This window comes from Festucalex cinctus, chromosome 4 (assembly GCF_051991245.1).
Source record: "Festucalex cinctus isolate MCC-2025b chromosome 4, RoL_Fcin_1.0, whole genome shotgun sequence".
NCBI lineage: Eukaryota > Metazoa > Chordata > Actinopteri > Syngnathiformes > Syngnathidae > Festucalex > Festucalex cinctus.
In genome coordinates, this window is record NC_135414.1 from 17,080,779 (window position 1) to 17,104,291 (window position 23,513).

At 38.4% G+C, this 23,513-nt stretch overlaps 2 protein-coding genes and 1 long non-coding RNA gene across 4 annotated transcripts in view; 2 read left to right on the plus strand and 1 right to left on the minus strand.

Moving 5' to 3' along the window:
• Positions 1–420: 420 nt before the first annotated feature.
• slc24a5 (solute carrier family 24 member 5) lies at positions 421–9,686 on the minus strand. The gene is made up of 9 exons (XM_077518203.1): positions 9,361–9,686; positions 7,447–7,626; positions 6,396–6,479; positions 6,185–6,288; positions 5,981–6,081; positions 4,119–4,405; positions 3,059–3,265; positions 2,256–2,357; positions 421–936 (listed from the first exon to the last, which is right to left on the minus strand). The coding sequence occupies exons 1-9, from the start codon at positions 9,521–9,523 to the stop codon at positions 614–616; spliced, it is 1,551 nt and encodes a 516-aa protein (XP_077374329.1). The 5' UTR covers positions 9,524–9,686; the 3' UTR covers positions 421–613.
• Positions 9,687–11,315: 1,629 nt separating this feature from the next.
• LOC144017622 (uncharacterized) overlaps positions 11,316–23,513 on the plus strand; it is a 200,358-nt gene continuing 188,160 nt past the window's right edge. For both annotated transcript variants that reach the window (XR_013283222.1, XR_013283221.1), the window contains exon 1: positions 11,316–11,643. This is a non-coding gene — a long non-coding RNA (uncharacterized LOC144017622). The remainder of the gene's footprint in view (positions 11,644–23,513) is intronic.
• LOC144017621 (E3 ubiquitin-protein ligase RNF128-like) lies at positions 14,860–17,709 on the plus strand. The gene has a single exon (XM_077519390.1). It carries the CDS (start codon positions 15,279–15,281, stop codon positions 16,356–16,358), a length of 1,080 nt encoding a protein of 359 aa, XP_077375516.1. The 5' UTR covers positions 14,860–15,278; the 3' UTR covers positions 16,359–17,709.

Here is a 23,513-nt window from a genome sequence, read left to right on the forward strand (position 1 = left end):
GCTGGTTATAAAAGTCTGTTTAGTTCAAAGTCTTAAAGTGTGCGTAACCTGAACCCAAAGTGTTGCTCTATTGCACATTATTGCTTAACACTGTCCTGTAGTGGCCTCTTTGGCGTGGTGACATTCCACATGGAACATTAAGGTTCACTTGCAGTTGGCCTGTACAGTTTAAAAAAAAATCCCAGATCACTTTGGGAGTGATGAGGGGCTCAGTTAATGACCCAAATTGCATCACAGGTCACAGAGTCACTTTGTGGCCTTGTGAGCTTGTTACAATGCAATTGGTTGAGCAAGGTGACAGCAAGTAGAAAGTTTTCACTGCTATTTACGGTTCTTTCGTCCTCACAGGCAATAAGAACCTGCTCATAAAAGTTGGTCACAGCGTTCGGTTTTTGGTGTCTGCTTAAATACAAGAACTAAGCCAGTCAACGTTTTTATTTCTTTGTGATCTTTGGTACGGTGACATGTCGCTCTCTTCCTGAGATAATACGAAGTGGGCCCTGCTTCAAGGCACAGCCGATTTAATTGTGAGGATGAACGAGCTGGAACATGCTTGGAATATTTTCTCAAGGGTCTTGGTAAACATGGCTTTGGTCCTGGGGAGGGTCATTTCTCAGTCGCTGCACAGTTTTAAGGGATTATTCCCAATAATCCCTAGCTCATATAGGATAGACAGAGTAGCAAAGAGGATGTAGCAAACCAGGCAAACGACTCCCAATTTCCAGTCCAGTTTCCACCCATTCACATGGACGGCCACAAAGAGGAAGACGATGGAAAACAAGAGTGTTGTGGATATGAACACAAGCCCAGTGCTGTTGACCTCAACGGGGTTGTTGGTGTCCACAAATGCAGTCTTGATGAACCACGGTAAACCCAGACACAGCATGTCGAATACGTTTGAGCCCACGATGTTGGACATAGCCATGTCAGATTTCCCTGGAGGAAAATGGAGCAAGTCTTAGAAATTGATGACCTAAAACTTTTGTACACCTGATCATATTACAATAAGTGATATACGAGGAGTATCAGGAAAGTTCCAGGACTGGTTTTACAAAAGATTTTGGTAATCCAATCTATGGCCACATGGTGGGGGTTACATTCCAGGCCACCCTTGCAATAACTGAAGTCCATACTATTGATATACCTTATTTACATACACCCTAGACATTTAAACATAATACACAAAGAGTAAGTGCACCGGATAAAAATATTGGGCCGACCCTCTGTTTACATTATGCATATCCATTTTCCTCCCAAACAAGCTTAATCTTGCAATATGCATCAGCAATTTTACCCAAAGATAAACGTTATAAAATGCATCAAATTGATGTTCAATAATCCAAAGAAAAAAAAAAACTATGGTGAGGTAAAATATGGCACTTTCTGTTTTCAATCTTCAGTCAAATTTGCGGTCTCAAACTAAATACAGTAGTGTGCTAATGTCTAGTGGTCAACTGTGGAATTACAACCAAAATAACTAAATAATTTTGAACTATACAAAAATAATCCGTGTAGTAAGAGTGCAAACCCACGATGGGAAGGGAGGTTTAATATACAATGGTGCCTTGAATTAAGAGTTTAAATGACCATGTTCCTATGGTCATTGAAAACAAAAGAAAATGCAGTTCATCACTTCCAACACACACACGCACACATAGCAATGACACTCCGCATAGCCTGCAAGCATCAAAAATGGTGGCTATCGTTTGCGATGGTAGCAGATATTGATTTTTTCATCAGGGTTCGTTCAAGGTCACAAAGATGTCCGCCAACTGTTTTAATGGTTGCTGACAGTTTTTCATGTCACAAAGAACTTTTGATCATGTTCAAAATATCCTTGCAACAAGAACAAAAAAACATTAATGCTGTTGGTGATTGTTTGCAATATTGAACAAACCCTGACGAGAAATCAGTATTCGCTGCCTTTGCAAACATTCACCCCACAGTGGGATGTGCGTTTTAGCAAGCCAACTATCTCAAGACAAAAATTGGCCAAGCAATACTTCTCGATAACCTTGTAAGTCAAGGCATCCAAAGTGAGGAATTTGCTCCAGTACCGTGATGTTCTATTGTGTAATGTGAGCAGACATGTTGCACTGCCACAACTCTCACTTCTTCTCACACACTGAATGAAGCAAACAACGCAGAATCTCTTGCTAGTTGATCATCTAGCCCACATTGAAGGTTTGAAATCTATCATTTGTGAAACCAGTTGTGGAACTCCTGACACCTCATACTGTACCAAATTGTTTTACCTTCTCTGGCCACCATGACACTGGCTACAGTGTCAGGTATACTGGTTCCAGCTGCCAGCAATGTGAGTCCCATGACTGTATCAGGGATGCCGAGTGTCTCACCTGTTTAAACATGAGAAATAATTACCTCATCTCAAACAACTCAGAATTTGAACTCGTAGTACAGTGCTTCAAAATAAATTCGAACAACTTTGCCTTTTTAACACTGTTTTCTGAGTATTTCATTGCTAATTCATGAGACGTGTCTGGATCTTCATAGATCTTTTTTTTTTTTTTAAAGTGCATACTTTATGATGTTACTGCAATGTGCCCAGCTGATCCACAGGGAAACAATCCCACACTGCAATGTGAGTTATACCTGTTTGGTCTCATGTCGACTCTTTCAAGACTCCTCCCATGAGAGCCAATCTGATGATTGGATAATAATCTCATTATACTTCAGTAGAACTAGCCCGTCACATGATGAAGTTCGCCCCCCTCCCAGCCTGCTCTCACTTGTAGCTAAAGCCGTTCTGGGATCCGTGCCCGTGGGGGAGCTGTACGTGTACACCCAGTGTTCACATGACTGTTCCCTGAGGTGAGGCAGACTGTAATCCTACAATGGCGGGGTCAGCACATGCTCGTTGGAGCCCCTCCCACTCTCATCTGTCCAGGACCGTGGCATCTCAAGAATTAAGCAGCAGACCAACATGTGACTCCCCTCTGACGTTTTCTCACAAGTTCCAAAGCACAGTGATCCATAAATTACATGACAAAGTGTGCATTCTAACGATACGTTCACGAGGGATGATAAAACTTCTTACCGACAACAGTGACCATCCACACTAGGATGTATGTGAAACCTGATATCCAGACTGCAGACATGAAGAAGGTGATGATGAACCAGTGCTTCCAGAAGCGCCTTCTGCAGTCAGGGACGGTCAGGAAAAGCAGGACGATGATCGGTAGAGATAAAACCCAGAGGATCCGTTTCAAGTCGCCCTCGGGCACAGCGAACACATTTTTATGCCCTGCGGATAGATGAGCCACGATAGGGTGAAATAAAGGGAATTCAGGAATTTGTTTCTACACACAAAATACAAACTTGACTTGAATTTCAGCGGTTATCCTATGCCAACATGGCAACACCCCAAAAATGCAAATTCCCTAGTCTACTGGCTTTAGAGTGCCTTGTTGTCTTTCGTGAGGATACACAAGAATGTTTTTTTGCTGTTTTTTTTTTTTTTTTTTTTTTTTTTTTTAAGTTTGATTGAGTCAGTGTGCAGATGAGGCGTGGCCGCTTTAGAGCGCCTCGTTGTAGCAGTGTGGGAAAAGAAGCCACAATGACCTGGTGAGATATATTCCAGTGTCTGGAGGCTTTTTAATCGGATATACTGTATTTTTACAGCTCAAATATGTAGTTATGTTAGGATACATTTTCCAAGTTATGAAAGTAGTGTTTGATTGGTTGTTGACAGGTGAGTGGGGCGTGGTTTCCGTGCATTCAGCGGACACGCCCACTCCCAGCCCCCTCCCAACCCACAGCATTTGAGAGTGGAAACAAGAATTCTTTTCCTTATTTTGAAACCTCATTTTAAACATTTGGTGAGTTTTTAATCATGTTAATTTGACAAAAATATGACAAATTATTAGATAAAAAATTTAAATTGGACATAAGATCTTTTTTTTTGCAGGTACATTGAGGTTTTTATTGTGTTTTGAGAGCCTTCATAAGTGGAGGGCTGAAACTTTTCTCTTATCTCCACACATGATCTGTGGAGCTTAGCCACAAGTGAGCTCTTATTGTCGGTCACAAGGCCTCTTCACATGTGATTGTTACGTGTTCGTCGTGTTAGTAAGAGTTGTGATTGTACAACGTCTTACCATCAGGAATTTCATTGAGGCCATGCAAGCTGAGGGAAAGATGGGAATATCCCGAGTCGTCCTGGAAGATCCCACTGTCTGTCCTGGAGCGACTGTGGACTCGCAGGCTTGTGTCGTCGTGCCAGAGGCCCATCAGGGGTCGCGTTTCACTCTTCTCACCCGAGCCTTTACCCAGACAGGTGCAGCAAGGACTGATCTTCCTCAGGACAAACTCACTGATGCGAAGGTCGAAGCATAGGACAACGATGTAGACGCCGTAGACTAGTAAGAGACAGGCGGCGTCGTACCTGGAAAATAGACCACAAATGAGTTGAGACTAAATCTACAGTACTTCTGCTTGCGCCCGGGTCGTGTACAATGTTCTCCAGCATATTTACGACTGGAATATGTGAATGACGGGGGGGAATCTATCCGACATTTACTCATAAACGTCCTGCCAAATATAAAAGGCTTTGGCACCATTTTGTGGCATATTTGTGTGAAGGAACTATGTTGAAGTGAGTGAGGAGTTTCATTTAGTCAGGCCATATCCCTTTATAATAATAATAATTAAAATAATAATAATAATAATAAAACTTTTTCAGCAGGGTTAATCCCTCTATCCCCTGCAGATAGCGAAGGAACACTGATTATATTTCCTTTTGACTCTGCTTCTTCAAAATACAATTAAAAATAAGAATGTAACTATATCCAAACATGACGATACGATATTATCGCGATATGAATGTCACAATACAATAATTATCACAATATTGTGGGGAGGTTGTCGATATAAAAAACGTCATAATATTGTAAAAAAAAAAAAAAAAAGCTGATACTAAAAAAGTGTGCTTTTGTAAATAACAGCAATGCATATAAACAACCTACAATAACTAATAAGACTCAATATTGACGCACTTACTTGCTAATCACGCACACATTGAGTTCCTCCACATATTGACTCGGTTCCAAAGCATATTGTGTTCCCCTTCATCTGACAATTAGCGTGTATTTTAAACATAGAAAGGCCAAAACATGCCTTGTGAAAATTAATCTGCACAAAAAAAAAATCTAGCCATCAGAGGGTGCTAGAACTGCACAAATGGAAATCAACCAGAATTTTTTTTTTCTTTTTTTTTTTTTTTTTACAGATGTGCTGCTTTTAATATCGTGACATGAGAGCGACGATATTTTGTGGGAGTTTTAATATCACAATATCACAATATTGCTGTTATCCTTACATCGCTAATCAAGAATCAAATCCACATAATTGCAAAATACTTAAAGATTGATTAGTCGAAAAGGCCCATCCCAGTTAACAATTTTTGTGGTTGGTTGTTCTTCTTCTAGGAATGTTCCTTGCTTTTGTGGAAATCAACATATTGTTAATGTCACATAAAACTACGGTAAATAAAACCCAATCCACACATAATGTGTCCAGTTTATGCAGGATCAAAAGCTACAAAGATTATGTTTCAAGTTTCATATGGAATCTCGTTTGACCGGGCTGTCATTTGTTGCGCTCGTGAAGGATCTTACTGCATTGGCCTAATTCGTAGCACTTAGCGATCTCACAGTTAACAAATGTTTAACCCCTCCAAGGGGTCAAGACCCTCAAAAGTATTCATGTTTATGACTTACATTTAAAATCTTATCATATCTAAATCTGAACCTTTATCTTGATCGTAGAAACACAAATGATAAACATGAAATTTCGATAAGAGGCATTTATCTTACCGTGCTATCGCTGTCGTAAAAGTATACAGTGCCAATGATGCTTTTTCGGTACTATTTGTGTTCTTGCTGTCACGAGACCTAGTTGACAGCTGGTGTGTTTTACAAGCGCCTCATAATCACATTCTCCTATTGTCATGCTCGCTCACCAGTACACCCGGTTATCAGAAATGATAGCAATAACGGCGGCAACACTGATGCCGTACGCCAAGCAATCCCTGAACAATGGCCAGCAGGTGAGACGTCCTGCCTGGATGAGGAAACAAAAACATCATTTATGACTTGTGTAAAGATCGCACTTTTACAAGTTGAACTAAGTGGGTCAATATGCGGATGTACTGGAAGATGTGTACCATCGAGGCCAAAAGTCCACAAGCGGCACAGATGCCCAAGAGGTTGTAGACAGCTGAACCCACTATAGTGCTGACCCCGATGTCCCCTTTTGTCACAAAAACCCCTGAGACAACAAAAAACAAAAGTTAGTTGAGGGAATGCACTGATAATGAAAAACATTACAATTACCATTATAGAGTGGAATTTAACCACAACTTAGTGTATGTTTACCCAGAAAAGCTGTCACAAGCTCAGGAGCAGAACTCCCAGCGGCCATGAATGTAGCACCAGCCACATCTTGAGACAGTCCCAGACCTGAGACACAAAACAATCATGTACACAATAAACCAGATCACAACAAAGTATGTCCAGTACAGTGAACCCCTTGCATGTACACAGTGCAGCATTCCAAATTCGCCAATTTGACCCATTTTTGGGCGGTAACCTATTCTCATTTGCTGCTAACTTCCATGGAACTGTTAAAACTCATTCACTGCCTTTGACGAGTATACTTGTCAATTCTATATTTTTTAGAGCGGGGATAATACGGGAGAATCTGATTATGCTCCACTGTAAATTAAAAACTTGGAAACGACTTTACTGCTGCCCAATCACCGGTAGATGACATCATTGCCCCATTTATATGAAATAAACACTGTGTCAGAGTCCATGGGAGAAATGGCTGTATTATGTGCAACCTACATTTTTCTACTGTCAATTATAAAAGAACGGGACGGGACAAAATGTCAGGAGTCTATGATGTCATTTGGTAGATTCGGTTTATATATAATTATTGAACGTAATATCGCGTGGGTATTGAACATTTTGAAATGTTCTAAAATGGCTGTCAGTCAATGAGTTAAAGTGAGTTGAGGAGCCTCATTCATTAAAAAAAAATCCTTTTCATCATATTTTGGCATCTATAGGCAATTACAGTAGATCAGAATTTTTCAGGGTTTCACTTTACTACATGTTCTGTTCATATATAAACTAAATACAGACCACCTGATAGATGATATTGAGCATTAGCATTAAGCTAGCAGACAGAATGTCTGAGCTATGTGATTGTTTTGTAACACTGTGCAAGTAGGACATGGTCTATTACCTTCAACATTACAAATCTTACATATAATCATCGCCTACAAGCAAAACATTCAGACGCCGTGTTTAATCAATTACTGTATAAGTTGAGTTTGACCAATTAGTTGTACAGTATGCACAGAGCCAGCACCTATGAAAAAAAAAGAAATGATGGTGAGCATAGTATTTTAGTGCAACTTACGCTCACTGATGACTTCTAAGGATGGGAGGAAGTAGTCATCACAGACTATAGCGACGGCCAAGAGCATGTAGAAAATGAGCATGAAGTAGATAACAAGGCCTCCATCTTTCCTCTCCTGCACGGTAAAGAAGCCATCAGGGAATTCGGATGACTGAGGTGCGATACACTCTGTCTCGTTTTCTGAAATGGTGAGATGAAGTCGGATTGAGACCCTTTTACATTTCCTTTCTGCACACCTTCATTATAATACCATGGTCAGCATCGTAATTGTAATGCATTGTCAAAAATCTCCCATCCACTCCTTCCAGCTCACCTGCATAGGACAAATGTTTTTGTAAGCTGCAACTGACACTAGTCTTAAATAGAGAAACATAAAAAAAAAAAACTTGACTTCAATCATGATTCAATTGAAAGTAAATGTATTGTAATTTGTACGTACAAGTTGAATACAGCTCAACTGTGCTTAACAAAATGTATAAAATAGTGACAAGCCACCCATTTATTTATTTTTTTAAACATCCCAAATTATTAAAAAAAAAAAAGAAGAAAAAAAACAGCTTGTTTGCCCCCTCACCCCAAAAAACATTAAAAATAAATAAATAAATATATGCTGTACTTGTATTTGTTTTTATTTTAGTGACCTTTCGTATACCACTAGAGGGTGCCCATACAACGCTTTGAGAATCATGTGACCTTTGTGATTGAACTAAAGTTTCAGAGATGAAAAGGTTATGTATGCAGTAAATGACACCATTCCTTTTCTTAACAAACTCAATTCACTCTCTCCATTATTCATGCACTGTTTGTATTAATCTATTAACTTACAAGCTGCTTTATAGTTATTATTCTGACCTGTGGTTGAGGCCTGTAACTTTCCAACTTGCCAAGAAATTGTGATCTAAATCATTGTGTGAACTGTTTAATTACAATGACATGCCCTTCCATGCCAATGAGATGTGGGCATTAGTGTTGCAAACACTGTCACGGCGCCTGCACCACAATCGATTACTAACATTTGAAGCGCAAAACAAGGCAAAACATTTATGAGGCGTTTAATAGTGTTACATGGGCCTAATCCTTGCAGACATTACAATTGAATAATTACATTGGTGAGCAAATACAAGTACTGCTTTACTTTTAAGTATATTATCTCAGGTATAACTCGAGCGCTACTCCAGTTATTGAAAGAAGCAAAGTATTCTTTGTGAAGAGAAGTTTTTATTCTGTAGTGCCAAGTTAATCAAGCCGGGTACCAAGTACCAATGTAATGACATTAAAATACAGTAAATTAGTAGCAAGTATTAATCAGAAATTAGAGAGATTTTATTCCTAAAATTATTTTCGTTTATCATTGTAGACATTGCAGCGTGTGCAGTTTGAACATCAACACTGTACAGTACTTGATTGCAGTAAACAAACAAACAAACAAAAAAAATAAAATAAAAATAAAATAAATCATTTAATTAAAAATGAATGATGATGTAAGGATGTACTGCTCCATATCTTAAAAAAAAGTCACTGGTATTCAAACCACACTTTGACATTCACTGCACTAACCCATTCAAGTGTGGTATTAGTACATGGACTCTGCTCTCGTGGTGCATGAAAGAATGGCTAAATGAAATATTGTAACTGTGTGTAATGTTGATCATTACAATGATACTTGAAATATTTTTGCAGGTGTTACTTGCAACAAGCTTGAGAACCACTGCACTAATCCATCGTTAAAAATTAAAATATACTTTTTTAATTTTACCTGAAAAGGAGTAGAATCAATAGTTCTACTTTTATCAGGCCCCCACACCCTTTTTTTATTTTTTTTATTTTTTAAAATCCGCAGTTCAACTAGGCTACAGTGTGCATACTTTTGCCACCTTTGTATAACTATTCAAGGTGTAAATGTAATTTACTTACCAAGTGCACGGCGCACCCTTATGGTGTGGCTCCAGTCTGATGTATTGACTGTGGATGATACAAGCTGAACGGTGCAATACAGGAACAGAACAAACCCCAAAAAGTAAGGTATAAAATCTTTTCTCTTCTTGCTCTGATGAGCTGCAACTTTATTCGTAGCCATTTGAGTTAAAAAAAAAGAAGAGTCCAAGAAGTCATATAGGCTTATGAAGTGTGCGGCATAAGGGTAATACTACAATACTACAAGCCGAGGAGGGAGTGAGAGAAAGAAAGAAAGAGCATTTGAAGGGGGGAAGCATCTTTTAAGGTCTGCTATGTTACTAAGCATGGGGGGGAAATCACGAGTTGTGAGTCATTCCACTTGAGCAGACTGCAGCCAGGGGGGCAAATCGCAAATCAGGATCAAGTGTACAACATATAATTATAAACAAAACATTTGCACAAGTAAATCACGTTTTCTAATCAGTAAAACAACAATGCAAAACGAACATGAAAATGATGAGATGGATTTGCGAGAAAAAATTTGAGTTGTAAGCATGAAATCAACTCAAGTCACTTCACGTTAAGCAGAAGCTTGGCAGATAGTATGAATAAAAAACGCTATAAATATGAAATCAAGACAATTACACTTGTGTATTTAAAGCAACCACATAGCATTGCATTAAATGAATCAGTTTTGCTTAATGCTCACAAGCAATGCTAAATGCAATAGATGACCTAACAGTAAGATCAAGTTTGTATTCTTAACATTCTACTTAATAAAGTTGTTGTACAATATTTGGACTCACACCACTGTACAATGATATTTTTCCTATTAAAAAAATGCATGGGCCTACTTTCCCATATATATATATATATATATATATATATATATATATATATATATATATATATATATATATATATATATATATATATATATATATATATATATATATATATATATATATATAGTCTCCGGTTCGAGTCCAGGCTCGGACCCTCCTGGGTGGAGTTTGCATGTTCTCCCCGTGCCCGCGTGGGTCTTCTCCGGGTACTCCGGTCTCCTCCCACATTCCAAAGACATGCATGGCAGGTTAATTGGGCGCTCCGAATTGTCCCTAGGTGTGCGTGTGAGTGTGTATGGTTGTTCGTCTCTGTGTGCCCTGCGATTGGTTGGCAACCAGTCCAGGGTGTCCCCCGCCTACTGCCCAGAGCCAGCTGAGATAGGCGCCAGCAGCCCCCGCGACCCTTGTGAGGAATAAGCGGTCAAGAAAATGGATGGATGGATGGATATATATATATATATATATATATATATATATTAGGGGTGTGCAAAAAAAAATCGATTCACAAAAGAATCGAGATTCTCATTTATGAATCGAATCGAGTCGATATTAATATGCAAAAATCTATTTTATTTAAATTAGAAATGAAGAAGAAGGGGAAAAGGCAGTTGTAGCCCACATGCTGTTTTTGTGGAAAAAGGCACTTACAATACAAAATTAATAAACGTTTAAACAACAACAACAAAAAGGACACTTTAATGTCTCTATTTGTCATTTTGTCTTGCAAAGCAGACTGGAGTAGATCATGATAATGTTGTGTATATCTGTAAATTGAAGCAGAAATCATTTGTCAATCAAATAATTTTGGATCGAAAATCGTTTGAATCGAGAACCGAAAATCGATTCTGAATTGAATCGCAGACCCAAAAATCGCAATCGAATCGAATCAAATCGTGAGACGGTCAAAGATTCCCAGTTCTAATATGTATATATATATATATATATATATATATATATATATATATATATATATATATATATATATATATATATATATATATATATATATATATATATATATATATATATATATATATATATATATATATGTTCTTTTTTTTTCATGGCAAAGTATGGTGTGTATCCACAACTCCCCAACTGCCCCCTCTGCTCTCCCCCACAACCAAAACGCTATATTTCCAAATGGGCTTCAGTTTTTCGCTACACATACACTGAATTTGAAGTTCAGTGTAACTTTTGGAGGGTGAAATAAATGGGGACGTCTCAAAGGAACCTCACGAATGTGATATCGGCTCCCTCAGGTGGCTCCAGAGCAAAATGACAAGAGCGACCTCTTTGAGGTATCACTTCTGTGGGAGACATGTTTGGACATGTTGCTCCCCTGAATCCACTTGGTCGGTTAATAATGTGCTCCCCAGTAGTTTGAAGACATTAAGAATCATGACGAGTAGCGGACAGCCCCTCCAAACAGGAGACAGCAGACACACAGCAAGTGGTGAGTTGCTTGCGTGACATTTCACGTGTTTTATATGAGCTTTTTTTTTTTTTTTTTTGTACTGAAGCAAAAAGTCAGGATGATGGCTTGTGGGTTATTCCAGAATTATAGGGCAATTTCTGTTCCACACCACAATTACTGAAACAATTCGGCTGACTTGTGTAAATTGTTGTCCTGGGATGCAACTGCAGTGGTAAATGACACTAAATACTTAAAATACCAAAATAGCAAGTTTGAAAACTCACTAAACTGGATTCTCCCCACCCCCTGCTGTTGTCCCTCCCTCTTGATGACCAATTTAAAGTTGTGCTCAAAAGCGTACATACTTAGATATGTTGGATTTTATGGGCATTAAGCCTTCTTCTCATGCAGTGTGCTAACTTTCAAGCAAAACTTTACATATCAAATATAACAGATAAAACACTTTTTAAATAAGCTTTTTATGGTCTGAAGTTATGTATCACGACATTCAGTCAACCTTGTCCCTAATTGCTTTTTATACAGCTAGAGGAAGACTTAATCTCTTCTATTTTTCAATTTTTTTTTTCCCGACAGTATACAAAGCTAAGCGTGCCTAGTTCAGTAATACTAAAATTAAATTACCGTTTAAATAAAATTAACTTACTTTATTTAATTGTACTGCATTCAGTTAACAATATTAATTATGTGTTTGTTTGTTTTTTATTTTTTATTTTTTTTAAGGTGCCTGAGTGTCTTTATTGACAGGGTTTACCAAAAGAGCACATGTATGATATGACCAAATATATAAAAAGTGTAATGTCGATGTTTGAGCTGGTCAGATGAAGTTATTCTTTGATACTTGTGATACTTACTGAAAACAAAGCAAAAAAAGAAAACAAAGTTACATAAATGGTCATTTTTTTCCTATAGTGGTAAATGGTCCTTCAATTCTGGAATGATCCAATTACATGATTAATGTTTGAAGTTTGCATTGCACTGTTTATTCTGTGCTTTTGCGTATACATCAGCTGATCAACATATTTTACTGGAAGGCACATGAGGCTGACCAATTTGAGAGACATACTTTAGCAAATAGGGCCCCTCTGTGACCTAATTGGACTTAACCTTCATTTGAAGATTAAATGAATTGATAGAAATGCTCAATCTTAGATTTGTGTTGTATTGTTTTGTGATTACGGCCAGTGAAGTGTCAAGTATTTAGCGTTGCCTCGCAATTCTGGGGTCAAATTAAGGCTCTGTCATTTTTGTTGTTGCAGTGTGTATATGTTTTCTCCCTGTACATGGACTTCCTTCTCCCACATTTAATAACCATGCATGTTAAGTTCATCGAAGACTTTTGTCTAAAGTTGTGACTGATAGTAGGAAAAAAATTGAATATTTTCATGTTTGCGTGCAATCACAGCTTCTTGAGCTAGCAAAACAGTTGACTCAGTTGACTGAATTGACAGTGCCCTCTACTGGTTGCTACCAAGTCATGAATGCCCTTTGCCCTGACACACCTACCACAATAGACTACCAATTTTCCACGCAGTCAGCACCAACATACAACCAAATGACAAATCCCATTTCATGCCTGTACCTTGACCCAGTGACTCGAGCTCTCTGTTCACTGTGTGTGTGTGCAAAATGTTTGTGTACATAGCCCAGAATTTGTTTGTGGATTTTGGATTTAGCTCATGGACTTAGATTCAATTGTAAAGTTGCAGGTGAAATTCAGGCCAGTTGCTCATGATAGACATCCTGGATATTTGAACACAAACAATGGAGCAACACGTGCAGGCTGACCAAAAAAACAAACAAACAAACAAAAAAACAAAAACAAAACACCAATACTCATGGGGCATATATTCTTTAACCTTTGCAAAAACAACTAATATAACTGTAATTCACTGTCACTGAGGGCCTTTACTGTTTAATGTACAGCTGTTTATATAACTTTTTTAATTACTCTATAGTTTTATAAAATACAAGATTCTATGTATGTAGAGTACTACTTTTATTATTAAAAAACAGTGCTTTTTTTTTTTTTTTTTTAAATGAAAAGCTGATTTGAGATTCAAGTATTTTTTAGTGAAGTTCAATGTAACTTTTGGAGCATATTAAACTTAAATTTCAATTGTACTTAATTTACTAGTAAAATGTGTACAACAAATATACTAAGTAATAATATTTATATCATACATTATGAGCATAAACATGTAATATGATGACAAACAGTTGATAAGGATAGTGTTTGTGCATCTTTTATTAGGGTTTGTTCTAGTTAACCATTAATAATGCAGTCATGATTTCCATGTAGTTTTTGCTGAGCATGGTTACACGTTTTAGCCAGAAGGTGGCAGTATTACTGAAGAAAACTCTTTGTGTTTATATTGTAGCCTACTCATGTATACTCATTATAACCTCTAAAGGGGAACTTTGACTTACAGCATCCTGTATGTATTTTTGGTGCACACCACCACATGGAAAAACAGAAAACACGCACATGTTGAGTTTTGGGCAGCGCCTTCCAAAGTTTCAAAGTCCAAGTCCTTTAGAGATGAGCTACTGCCACCCCAAATATAAACATGTACAGCATGTGTGTTCATTCAGTAATATATCCTGGAAAAACACCCTAAAAATTGTTAGTTAACTGATGCCGTAAGAATGATTTTCATGAATTCAGGAATTCACTGGTCACAACTTCCCAATTGTTCTTGTTATCAAGAAATGTCAGCTCTAGCTATGTCAACAATGAATATATATATATTTATATATTTGCTTTTATCTGGCCTTTGGATAAAATATTAACACTTCCACTGTGGTTGGGCTGCTCCAGTTTAGTGAGTGCGACCTGGAGAATACTTAATTAGTGTGACAGGAAACCTCTCCATCTCATTTGTCATTGGAAGCATCTCTGTGTATGTGTGTGTTGTGCTTTCACTTGTGTATAAGAGGGTACAATGGCAGTACTCTTTCTGACACTAATCTGTTCCATCCCAACAGTCTCAGGCATGGCACAGCTTTTAGTTCAATGAGTGTAGCTACTCAAACATTGTTATGTTTACTTTCCTCTCGTAACTTTTCAACATGTTGAAGTTGTGTGTTAGGGGCTGAGACAATATACTCCAAGCAGACGAGTTCTTCCTCTTTTTACAGCACTCACCTCCACCACAAAAACAGGGAAGGAAACCAGCCAAACTAGAATAACCAGTCGAGTTGCCTTGCTCATCGTTACACAAGCAAAAGTCAGCCGGTTTTATGACTCAAACACAGCTCTACGCTTAGGACCTGTGACTCTAAAATTGTCCTTATCGCGCTTTATCGCCGCCTGCCTTCTTTTAATTGGTACCTAGGCAGTAGGAACACCCTAGGCGTGTGCTTTCTGTGTATTTCAACTTGTTGAATATCAGAACCCTGCCCTGTGCGGAAAGTGCGCAGCGTTCAAGGTTCAGGAAGATAAGGAGAGGTGAACGGCTGACGCGCAGCTCGTGTTATGTTACCAAAAGGCTGGTATCAGATTACTCTTGGCAGCAGGTAGGGTGAAACCAGAGCTGTATTGAGATCGCCGTGCCTCCGACAAGCAGGAACTGGGACTGAAAAAGGCGTATTGAGGAAGGTAAAGAGCCGAGCCGAGCGGTTGCTGTTGTTTTGGACTGGAAGTGAGCGTTACCATGGCTAAGAAGACACAACGGAGCTTGTTGCTTCTGCTGTGTTTGTCTGGACTCATTCATTGCTCAGCTGCGATGGTTTTTTGGACTGCTGTGGTGGATATCAACTATTTCATTAGCCCCAACAAGACCGTGGACAAAGCCTGCGAGTGCGGCGTGTTCGGCCGCAACTCTCCGCTCACCCAAGCCGCAGGTGTCGTCGTTCTTCCCCAGGGAGACCCCAAAGGCTGCGGCCAGGATATCGTGTACAACACCAGCGCGCTCCCCTGGATCGCGCTCATTAAACGGGGAAACTGTACTTTCAGCGAAAAGATCAACGCCGCCAGATGGCAAGGAGCGTCTGCCGTGGTGGTGTACAACGTGGACGGCAGCGGCAACATCACCATCAACATGGCGCACACAGAGGCTCTGGAAATCGTGTCCATCATGATCGGCAACAGCCTCGGCACGGAGATCGCCAGCTTGGTGAGGAACGGAACGCAGGTGCGGATGATCATTGACGCGGGCAACCCTCACGGCCCCTGGATGGACACCTACTGGCTGTACTTCATGTCCATCGCCTTCTTCATCGTCACCGCCGCCTCGGTGGCCTACTTCTTGTTCATCTCGGCGAACCGCCTCTACAACATGCGCATGCACCAGCGAGCCGAGAAGAGGCTGAAATCCGAGGCCAAGAAGGCCATCGGGCGCCTGCGGGTGCGCACGCTGAAGCGAGACGACGAGGAGACGGCCAGCGACGCTCACATGTGCGCCGTGTGCATCGAGTCGTACAAGGCGGGCGAGGTGGTGACGGTGCTCACGTGCGAGCACATTTTCCATCAAGCCTGCATCGAACCGTGGCTGCTGGAGAAAAGGACCTGCCCCATGTGCAAATGTGACATCCTCAAGTCTCTGGGAGTGGAGATGGAGGACGAGGAGCGCGTGGTCCAGTCAGCGCCACAAGAGGTCGCCGTCGTCACAGTGGCGGGTGGGGAAGCCATGTATGAAGTCCCACTCACCCGCCCTCTGAACTTTGACCACGAGAGGCAAGAGAATCACTATGACAACAGGGCCTTTGAGGAGGAGGCTGCCAGAGGACAGTGACGGGGAAAAGAGAAAATTCAGTCTAATTAGCAGCTTAAAATCATAATGCTTATTTTCTAGGACACAAATCTCATTGGAATACAGTGAACCCAACCCTGCAAATCTGTGAATAAGTCATGCCTCCCCCCACAAAAGGTTTGTAAATACTTATAGATGCCAAGATGGTGACAAAAAACCCCCACAATGAAACTCAACTTATTTCATTTAAACCAAGATGCAATAGTAATACAGTATTAAACTGTTACTGCGTTGGCTTGCACATGATTAAAATAAATAAATAAATAAATCCCTGAAAAATTGGCATGTTCACAAATATGCAGGGGTTCACTGTAACCACACAGGATGGTGTTTAAATAGATTATACACTTTTTAATAATAATGGTACTGCACCTTGTGTAATGAGCTTGGATGCCAATTAAGGGTGTGTTATTCAAATTATTGTTTAGCACGATGAGTAAGTCGAGTCATGTCGGGGCGAGCGCAGGATCATTTCCGCTTAGCTCACATCAACACTGTTTAGCAAGGACGTGTGACAGAACTTCAGGTTATCACTGCTGGTCAAATTCTGTCTTCCAAATTGAACCTTTTAAGAATAGTGCACATTTCTTGTTCTTATTCGGCAAACATGGCAAACCACACATCGTGTTGTCAAGCTGGATTTGCAAACACCAGTCGGTGAACACACCCTTGGCTGGAAATGCAGCATGACACATTGCACCATGGTGAGTGGAGAACATCGCCCCAGGGGATTCTGGGACTCCTTACCAACACGAACCCTTGATACATGTACATGTTAGCACATATCAACTACTTCCTTGTTGAGACTGTTCAGCTTGTATTGAGAAGTGGAAAGTTCCATTGCAATATGCACAAGCAATAAATGTCAAAGTGGAGATGATGCCTGTGATAATGGTGATTGTATATTTGTTTATTGGGGGAAATGATTTTTAAGTGTACTTTTAAAATGCCATCCACATGTTGACAATGTAAACGTGAGACTTGTTTATATTATTGTATGTTTGTTTATATACAGCAGCTTAGAGTGATCAAATTAAATCACTGACTGTATTTTTCTGCAAATTCTCATCTGGCTACATTTTAGGACAGGCTCAAGGCATATGCAATAAATGGGATAAAGCAATAAAACGACAGTGGAAATAAATTTTATCTCAGTTATCTGTTGGACCTTTGTTATGATAGTACGATCTCTATATTTTTCTATTCCAAATCATTTTGTTACAGATTTTAGGAGTCTTAAATTATTCTGTAACAATGACTATCATTTGTTGTATGAAATCACATTGATGCGTATCACAATGCAATAAATCCCTCAAAATGAGGCTGATTAATATAGGAGCTTATGAGAATTTTTGTGTGCGTTTGTTTAAGTTTAAACAGCCCCACAACATTATGAAAACTTTCACAATGTAAAACAATGAAATACATCACTACAACAACAAGAAATAGTGATTTACTTTACATAGCTGCTTATTTTGGTTACTACACTTGACTACAAAAGTCATTATATTATAAATAATGGCCATTGTAGGGGTGTGAATTGCCTAGTACCCGGCGATTCGATTCATATCACGATTCATAGGTCACGATTTGATTCAATACCGTTTAATCCTGATACAAATATATGTTGATTATTGTGATTTTTTATTTTTTTTTATTCAAATTTAGAAAATAGTAGTCAGTAAACTTGTACATGTACACTGTAAGATTTGTATGAAAATATATTAATTTATCTGAGACTTAAGTCTTTTAACTGTGAACTGTATTTAACAAACAGGTTGCAATCTGTTTCATGTTTGAACATCATTGAAATAAAATATTAAGGCTTAATGTTCCATTAATATAACATTCCTCCATGCTTAAAGTGTGAACCCTAACTGTAAGTAAGATGTTTTGTTGAGTATTTCCATCAAAAATATTTAAAAATCGATTCGGCCGTAGCTATATATATATATTTTTTTTCCTGGCAAACCAAAACAAATAGATTGCATAATAATAAATGGCTAAAAATAAAAGTAGCAAATGGAATGTAGCTCAATGTAACACAGTATAAGTAGCGTTTCTTCTTAACAAAAATACACTACTAAAAAATGTTGCACTAACACTAATCTGACATTTTTTTATTTAAATTTTTTTTTTTTAAACCAAAAATTACCTCAGTAAATGTAACATATAACTGCCCACCTCTGGTTAACACTGAATGACAGTGTTGACTCACACACACAATATTCTTGTGCCAGTTTAAAAGCGGTAGAAAAAAAAAAAAAAAAAATAATTCATGTATATTAGACAAATCCACTAGCATTGTACAGTTTGACACCACTTCAAACTACAATTGTATTTATAAACACATTGTTCAGTTTTCTGTTTCACTCAAAGCTAACCTTACTGTTTTGTAAAGGCAGAATTCTTGATTCTAAATGACTTTGGGTTTGATCAGGCATGTGCAGGTGCACCTAATGAAGTGAATGAACGTGTGGTTGATGTCCAGGTGTACCGTACGTCATATCCCATTGAGATAAGAAGGCCGTTGTGTAAAAGTGCTCGGCTGCTTCAGCTTCCAGCGTGCTCTTGATTTCAGGCCAACGCTGTGATCTCAGCATTCACAGGTCAAATGTTATTGCGGCATCACACTGAGACAGAGAATCAATACTGATCTAACTAGGCCGGCTGAGAACGTCTGGCAAGCCCGAGTTTAGAGGCACACTCTGCTCACTGGTGGCACTCCTCTTGATTTATTGCAGTTGTTACTGTGAAAATTGACTCAGAGGGTTTTCATTTAACGGCATACTATACAGTCTGTGGCTGTACACTTGAAAATGCGTTTGACCTTCAATTCCAGATAGGGATCAAAACGTGGAATAAAGCAAGAGTCATTTGACTTGACTTCAGACAATAGCATGCGGATAAGAAAATCAGCATCGTGGATATTATTTAAGCGAGGAGACAATGTACAGTACCTGCTGAGTGCTTCTCCTGATTGCTTGTCCTTTACCACCATCTGCTGGACAACAGCTGCTCTCAGTCAACCAGCTTTCACTTGGATTGGATTGTACTGTTTGCACACAAGCAATTTTCTTCTATTATTACACCTTGCTGTGGTCTTGTTTTCTTTTAATCACAAAAAAAACAACAACATAAATGATGCTATCCTGGAGCAGTACTCTGCTGTCATTATGTTCTGAGTACACACTGATTGAGTCCCTTTCGAGTAGAAGCTATGTTTCCATCACCTCAGAGAACATTACATCCTCTGACATAATTTCCCTGGACTGGAACTTCAATTATGACTTCAACTGCTGTTTTCTTCACCCCGACCAACCCGAGACTACATCATATTTTCACTGAAATGCACCCTTCCGTCTGCTGCTTGCTGTGTGCGGCCTCAGCTCAGTGAAGGAGGTCTTTAGAATGAAATTACTGCAGTTGGTCTTGTTGGAGGCGCTCATGGCCCAGACTGCCTGAGTAATTATCCTAATGAAGGAGGAAAATTGAATTACAAAAGTGCAGCAAGAAACAAATGAATCCATTTAGTGATTACGTGCAACATCAAACATTGTTTCCTTTTTCCCCCCTTCAAATGATTAGCTCAACTAGCACAACCTACTCCCTCATTGTGTGTGTTTCATTGACGAAGCAAAATATAGCTTGTACTGTGGCATAATTATTAATTTAATACTTAATTTCTTTGCAAATATTGACTCACGAGGTTTAAACTTCCATAAAGTGGCATTTTCTGGTATGTGTGAAATAGGGATGACATTTCTGGAGAGCAAAAAGTAAAAATTAGCAAAATGCTTAGTTTTCTGACATGTACATCATTGCCATTTGTATGAGGAATATGCGCCCCCTTGTGGACACGTTAAAAGGGGACTTAAAGGATTGCGATAAATAATTAATTAAGACAGACAACTTAGGTACACCTGTGCTGACTATTCAGATCAAATACAAGAGCTTTGTTCAAATTATTCCTTTACAAAGTAATCTGCAATTTTGATCGACACTTTCATGACGGTAACAATTTAATTGGTTGAAGTTTGCAGTGGTACAGTTGTGTACTGTTATGCAGATATTTTGGAAATTTTGGTGATTTCTCCTCTCCAGTGTTCAGTTCAAGGACACTTTATTTTTATTTATTTTTTATTAAATTGAGACAAATGTGTTAGGACAGCATAGAGTATGGTTCCAGTGGATACATTAACAGTAAAAAGTAGCATCCTTATTAAAATCCAATTAAATACATAATTATTATATATTTAGAGTAATTAATACATTTGAAATGAATTAATTTAAATATTTATTTTTTTCAGAGGGATCATAGGAAGAAAATACTCTTCCACAGTCAAAAATCAAAAATAGCCTCTTGTCTTTTATTACATTTTTGCATATTGACTTTATGGTTAACAGAATCCAATGGGCCACAATGATTAATGCTGCTATCTAGTGGACAGATAGAGTTAACACACTTTTAACATGCATCAAAAGTCGCATGGCTTGAAATGTGAACTTCTGCAGTATGGCGCAATTGGCTCAATATCATGTCAAAATGCTTCCCAAATAGTAATGTTGTAGGTATTTAGCAATGCTAATATTATTTGCAGGAATAACAATAATAACAATCATGATCATTATACAAGAATATGTTGATACATTCATTATTGGTGATTAATCCCAATAAAATTGTGCTCCATAATGTGATTATATGATGTGTTTATTTTTGGTTCATGTTGAATATGACAATTTAATACTGTATCTTAATTAGTAAAATATGGTGTGTTTTAGAAAATCTCTGACTTTAACTTTGGTCTTATTATGGTGTAAACAGCTGTCTCGGCGCAGCCTTGTACCCATCAAAGCAATTTTCCCCAATATAAATCCAGGTTATTGGACTCCTGTGCGGGTTTCCCCTTCAACAAAGCTGTTTGTTTCTGTTTCATCAAAATTGTATGTCAGCACTCTTCTGTCTTCAAGATTGAGTTTCGTACAATCATATTCTAGAGAAAAAATATCCCGGTCCCTCGCTCTGAATGTTGATGGTCCGAGGCATGGCCGTAACCCAAGAAAAAAGTGCCTCTCAGCACACTTTGACATCTCCAATCAATGATCAAGCCCCTACTGTTGCCTGTCATGTTATTCAAGTCACAAAGGGCGTCTTTTTCAAAAGTCACTTGTAGTTCCTTATGAGTGACATGAATTACGAGTTTTTCAAGACAGCTCAGCCCATTTTTTTTCTTGTGTTGCAAACTCGAATTTGAGTTATGCATTTTAAAAATATGTAACTTGTGAAAGTCTGCTAATTTAATTCTAACATATAATGCAAAACACGATAGGGTAACAAAATTAGCTTCATTTTTGCAATAGTTGGTGTAATTTCAATACATGTAGAGACAATATAATAATACTCACAGGCGTTTGTTCTTTATTATGTTCTTATCTTTTCTGCGAAAACAACATGATGTATATTACCGCCACCTGGTGGCCATGGCACACCAGAAATAGTAGCATGTTGTCAATGGTCATTGAAGCATCAAATTATCATGCACAAATCTTAAAACTCTTTACATTCTATTTAATTCTGATGTTACTGTCTATTTTATTTTAAATCAAGGATAATACTGTAGTAGGTTTTTTTTGGGGGGGAGGCCAGAATTTTTAAAATAATATTTCTATTCATTTCAGTGGAGAAGGATGATTTGAAAAAAATATAGAATGAATTTACTCCAATTTCGAATAAGCCTGTCCATTAGCAAAATGTGGAAAAAGTTGTTAATACTTTGCAGATACACAGCATGTGTAGTAGTTTTCCAAGCAGGCCATCTTTCTAGGCTTATTAACTCCTGGTGTGTCCTGTTGCCTCCGGCCGTCATTAATAAATGACCCATTTGCTTAATTGCAAAGAGTTTGCAGGACAAAGGGTAGGCAAAAAAAAAAAAAAAAAAAAAAGCAATCCAAAAAACACCCTGAGGTTTTTACTGTTTCCTTCTAACGGAGAGAACAGGTAAGAGGGGTGGCCGAAACTAAATGAATATACGTAGCGGTAAGTGGTATGAGAGCCCTGCAGTGTTAGCAGCAAATGGGCTCGGGGCCCCCGTGTCGCATTGAATTTCTCCATGACTCGTTTTCCAGGCATGTGCATGGCTGGTTTGCATCTAATGTGAGTGTGACACAACAGAAGCTTCGCTTCGGGTTGTTGTCTCCGTGTCATTGTGCCGAACAAGGTCCCCGAAAGTCACTCAGTCGCAGTGACCATCTGTCAGGGCCGCCGTTTGTCCACAAGCTGTGGCTGCCATTTGCTTCCTAATAAATGTCACATGGAGGTTTGTCCTAATTACTGTACACCAACGAGGGTCACTGCTAGGACGCGGCTTATCTACAGTGAGAGTTGACGAAAAGGACATGGAGATGCAATTATGTTCTAAAATGTAAAGTTGTGGTCACAACTTTACATACAGTACTCTAACGACGGACTTGAATGTCATGTCAATATTATCTTTTCATTGGCTACTATCTACATAGACAGCAGCACTCCATTTGGAACCTAATGAATGACATGCACAACAAGACACTTATTGTATGTTGATACAAGTTTGCAACAAGTTTGTTTTGTTGTAGAGATGTATTTGTGGTAGCCTAGACAGCTATATTCAAAATTATTATATTTAGAATTATATTGATCCCACAGGTATTTGATGTTAATTTATAGTGCAGCCCATGTTCAGAGGGTGGTCATCTTGTATAGCATAGTACATACTACATCTTGTACAGTATATTGCCTTATAAAAGTCTAAAAATCACCAAACATTCAAAGTGGGATTGCTCGATTATGGAAAAATAATAATAATAATGATTATTTTGGTAATAATTGAAATCAGGATTATTCAAACAATTACAAAACAATAATATGTTTAAACATTTAAAAATATTAAGACATGCTGATTTTGTAATTTTGGAGTAATAATTAAAATTATAATTTAATTTCGATTAATTTTACAACCCAAATTCAAGTTGTGTGTGTATGTATTTGTAAACGTTTACCACAAGTAAAAAAGATAAAATGTGGAAATAGGTGGTTTGGATTTGAAAAATATTGACGAGCCTTAGGTGTCCCAGAGCTGTCACAAATTGCTTGTCAATGCT